Source organism: Geospiza fortis, unplaced genomic scaffold (genome assembly GCF_000277835.1).
Source record: "Geospiza fortis unplaced genomic scaffold, GeoFor_1.0 scaffold135, whole genome shotgun sequence".
Classification (NCBI taxonomy): Eukaryota; Metazoa; Chordata; class Aves; order Passeriformes; family Thraupidae; genus Geospiza; species Geospiza fortis.
In genome coordinates, this window is record NW_005054646.1 from 263274 (window position 1) to 264097 (window position 824).

The window sequence follows — 824 nt, forward strand, 5'->3', positions numbered from 1 at the left end:
TGGGTGTACCAGTTTGGGCTGAGCCCAGCAGCCACAGGGAGCTCCCTCCCTCCCTCTCTCCCTTCCCAGCGTGGGGTGCCCGCGGCTCCTGCCCCTCTGCCCCGGGCCCACGAGACCCTGCAATAACACGAGGTGGTGACAGTCCCAGCAGGGATCGTGGGCAGGTGTGCCAGGTGTCTGCTCCCCACGGGGGAGGGAGGCTCCCCCTGAGCAGCACCTGCACCCGAGAGACCCTACAATAACAAGCCATGGCCAGGCAGCAGCGATGCCATCCCTGGGGACAGGAGTGTCCTGCGGGAAAGGCAGGCAGCTGCTGAGTCAGCTCGTTAAACCTGCTAACGAGGTACAGGGAGCCCCAGAGGGGTGGCACTGGCTCCATGGTGACTGTCCCCGTGTCTCAGCAGCCAAGAAGCCGGTGTCCCCATACAGTGGCTAAAAAGGGCAGCTGCTGACCAGCGTCTACCAGCCCACCGAGATGGCTCTGATGCACAAGGGGATGGTGAGTGTGACACCAGGAGTGGCCACATCCTGCCAGGAATGACAGGAATGGGGGACAGGGTGTGGGTGGGGTGTTCCTGTCACCCCTGTGTCCCAATGGCTGCTCTAACGGGGTGGGGACCTCCCAAGCCTTCCACCCCGTGGGGCTGGGGCGTTCCCGGTGCCGTGACCTTCCCCCCCCCGTGTCTGTCCCTCAGAGTGAAGGTGCCTACGACGTGATCCTGCCCCGTGCCTCCACCAGCCCCATGCCCGGCAGCGCCAGCTCCACGCTCCGAGCCGAGGATGCCTTCACGGCGCAGGTGCGGCACTCCAGCATCCCGAGGGAC

General features: G+C 65.5%; 1 protein-coding gene across 1 annotated transcript in view; it reads left to right on the plus strand.

Moving 5' to 3' along the window:
- GPRC5C (G protein-coupled receptor class C group 5 member C) overlaps window positions 1-818 on the plus strand; it is a gene marked incomplete at its 3' end in the record, with an annotated part of 1945 nt that extends 1127 nt beyond the window's left edge. The window contains 2 exon segments of the mRNA XM_005430531.3: window positions 350-499; window positions 696-818. Coding sequence (XP_005430588.3) covers window positions 350-499; window positions 696-818 — 273 coding nt within the window.
- Between the last annotated feature and the right edge of the window lie 6 nt (window positions 819-824).